Here is a 3,240-nt window from a genome sequence, read left to right on the forward strand (position 1 = left end):
AAGGGGGCTTTTAGGGGGGTGGGGTTGGGGGGTGGGGGAGTAGTAATGAGTAGGGGGATAACTTGTAATTTTCAATGGTGACATTCAAACTTAGTGAAGGATTTGCTGCCTCTTCCATGGAGGCTGAAGCATTCAATATGATATTCTCTTAGCATGTAGCCTTCATCTGGAACAATTGGTTCTTTTTTTAGATTGCCAATCCGTGAAATTCTTCATTATGAGATATTCCACTCCACGGGGACAAGATGGGATATTTTCCTTAATAAATAAATAAAATAAATCTTAAAGGACAAATCACATCCTCCCCGTGGAGAAAGTAACCAAAAAACAGCTTTAATATGTCTTCTATTATCGCTACAATGAGAAATAGGGAATAACCACGGCAACGATCATGTGTCAATTTCCATATTATTATTTTTTTGGTTTAACAAATTCCATATTCAAATATGTTGCAATACCATTTCATGTATGTTCATGCATCTATGTGGAAGGATCAACAACGATCCCTCGATCTAAAGAGGTCCAACATTGCATACGTGGATATGTTTAGAGGACAAGAAAACAAAAGAAAAGAAAATGTTGATAAAAACAAAAATAAAGATGATTGTGTCCATAGTTAGTAAATTCGCCTATAATACACATATTTTTACTGTATCTAAATGTTTTAATAAAAAAATTATAATTTTGGCGTATCAATCCAAAACATCTATATTATATATGTATCCTATAGGTACTTATATTATACACAAATAAAACACGTATAATACATTTAATTTGGAAGGAAAAAAATATCTTAACCCCAAAAGTCAAAATGACATTTTCCCATTTTTATAGGTTTCTCGATTTTAAAAATAAAAAAGATGGATGAAATGTTTTTCTCTTTTTTATTTTATTAATTCCAACCAGTATTTCCATGTCACCCTTCCCTCTCTCCTTTATTATTGTATACTTTTTATTTAACGTCATTTTAAGTTTATCATAAATCTATTAATTAAATACTTTGTGTTCACCACTTCACCATCATGTTCTTATCTAACAACCTATAAAGTATATTTAATTATAATTTAAGAGTATCCTGAAAAATATTATTATCCTAAAACCCGTTTAATTATCGTACTTATTTATTCCCGAAATTACTATGCTTGCGGTTCTTTTCTTTTTTTTCCCCTCAAATTCAAATTTTTTTGAAATTTTTTTTCCCTTTATTTCCACCCATCCAAACATAGTAGCGATTTTTCCCGCTCGTTACGAGCGTTACGACTTGGATTGGATCAAAGGTTTCTTACTACGGAAGAAAACTTCAGTATAAAGGTCCGCGTAACCGACACGTATACAGCAACAGCCATTTCGTATTTGGAGTGTAAATGCAAACCACACAAAGGAATCAGTGAATCACCGTGGTCGACACTAGAGACGCCGAGACGTTTTCTCTAGAAGCTTCTGTGATTTGAATTCAGTGGAGACTGGATACTGCAAATTCTTCTTTTCTTCTTCCCGATCGTGATTTCTTGGCGTTTTTTCTGCAACCACTCTCCTTCGCAGAGTAATCCGTTATCGATTCTTGGTTAAGCTCGACTACTTCTTCTGTTACCCGAGTGGTGTGTATGGCATATGCTTGCACAAATCATAGGCGTGCTCTTGTACCAGGTCCTCAGTTCTTTGATCTTCAAACAGCGATTCCTGCTCCCCTCGGGTTTCCCCCTGGATCTTTTGGTGTTGTGAACCCTAATTTACGTCCGGTGGTGCCCCAGATTGAGGTTTTGGTTCCAGTCACTCCTCCTGCTGTTGCTCCGTTTCGATTTACAGTGAATCCTGCTATTTTGATGCGTATGGACGAGGAAAGGACACAGTCTCTGCTTCAGGTACATGAGCTTAAAAACTCTATTTCCTTTTTCCCCATTCTCTACTGCGTTCTTTGTGATTTTTGTTTGAGGTTTTATTTTGTAGTTCATGGCAAATGACGGACTCGTTCCGTCTGCCGAAGAGGAATCGAAGAGGACAGAAGTTATTGCTAATCTTAAGCAGGTTCTTTTGTTATGCCTTACCCCCTTCCTCCTTGTTCTTGATTTTCTCTTAAACCTCGTTCTTTTTATTTTTATTTTTTGGTAAGATAAATATTGTATTTCTAAGTTTCCCACAGTTGTTTGGTCATTCTTTATATACTTGCATTTAACACCTTCGAATAGGAGAAAACGACACTGTTATCTCTCTTGGTGTCATTGCTGGCACTGGGGTTTAGTGGAAATGGGATTGCACCCGATTAAGGCCAAGCTGCAGCGTGGCGGTAGTCATATTAAATTGTCCATGGGATCTTTGCATATATTGAATAAAGTTTTCTTCAGTTATTTTCAATGAGGAGAACCTTGTGTAGCGACACAGTAACAAATGTATGTGGATTAGAAACGATAGACGTAACAAGTGATGTGGATTGGAAACCAGATTTGAGTCCCAATTTAGTTTTATTCCAAGTTGGCAAGAGTAAAGCACCTATGCCATTACAACCTTTAACCCTGCTTCCCTAACTGAATCCAGATTATCAAAACCTTGAAGCAGCTGGGAAACTCTAAGCTATATCTTTTCTAAGTATATAACACATGTCAAGTTATGATCTCCAACTTGTTTTTGACGCTAGGTCTGTGTCAACAAATTGTTGGAAGTATTTGAGCTGTTCGCTTCTAATGATTGATACAAGTGACTCTACTTCCCCAACCTTTATTTATTTATTTATTTTTTTAAATTGTTGGAAAATCAGTAACCGTTCAGTTCAGATGGTTTCCCATGTACTTGTTATGTTGACCTAGAGCTGTTTTGAATCATATTGTAGATACTGTTGGCGTGGATAAAGAAGGTAGCATGGCAGCGTCGATTTCCTAGGCGTCTTATCTCGAGCACTTCTGCAACAATATTAACCTATGGATCCTATGGCCTGGGTGTAAGTCTCCCTACTCTGCACTTTTCCTTTTCCTTTTCCTTTTCCTTTTCCTTTCATCCTTCTCTAGTTCAATGCTATTGATTCTTAGAATTCTCATTCTTTCAACAATTTCATTTTATTGAACTAAGTATGGTTCAACGTTAAAATGAAATGAGTATGGTTCAATGTCTCAGTGTAGAGGGAAATCTGGTACTTCTACGTTACACACCACGGTTCTCTTAAAGTAATTAAAAGGATAATGATGTGTTGAAGGTTCTCTTCTTTTTCCTTTTCTTTCCTTTTCTTTTTTTTTATTTATTTGTATTTTT

At 36.1% G+C, this 3,240-nt stretch overlaps 1 protein-coding gene across 1 annotated transcript in view; it reads left to right on the forward strand.

Annotated features, from left to right (window-relative positions):
* Window positions 1-1,360: 1,360 nt before the first annotated feature.
* Window positions 1,361-3,240, forward strand: part of LOC122091765 (nuclear poly(A) polymerase 3) — a 12,720-nt gene continuing 10,840 nt past the window's right edge. The window contains exons 1-3 of the mRNA XM_042661893.1: window positions 1,361-1,862; window positions 1,948-2,025; window positions 2,825-2,932. Of these exons, the coding sequence (XP_042517827.1) occupies window positions 1,605-1,862; window positions 1,948-2,025; window positions 2,825-2,932 (444 nt within the window). The 5' untranslated portion in view covers window positions 1,361-1,604. The remainder of the gene's footprint in view (window positions 1,863-1,947; window positions 2,026-2,824; window positions 2,933-3,240) is intronic.

This window comes from Macadamia integrifolia, chromosome 10, assembly GCF_013358625.1.
Source record: "Macadamia integrifolia cultivar HAES 741 chromosome 10, SCU_Mint_v3, whole genome shotgun sequence".
Taxonomy (NCBI): Eukaryota; Viridiplantae; Streptophyta; class Magnoliopsida; order Proteales; family Proteaceae; genus Macadamia; species Macadamia integrifolia.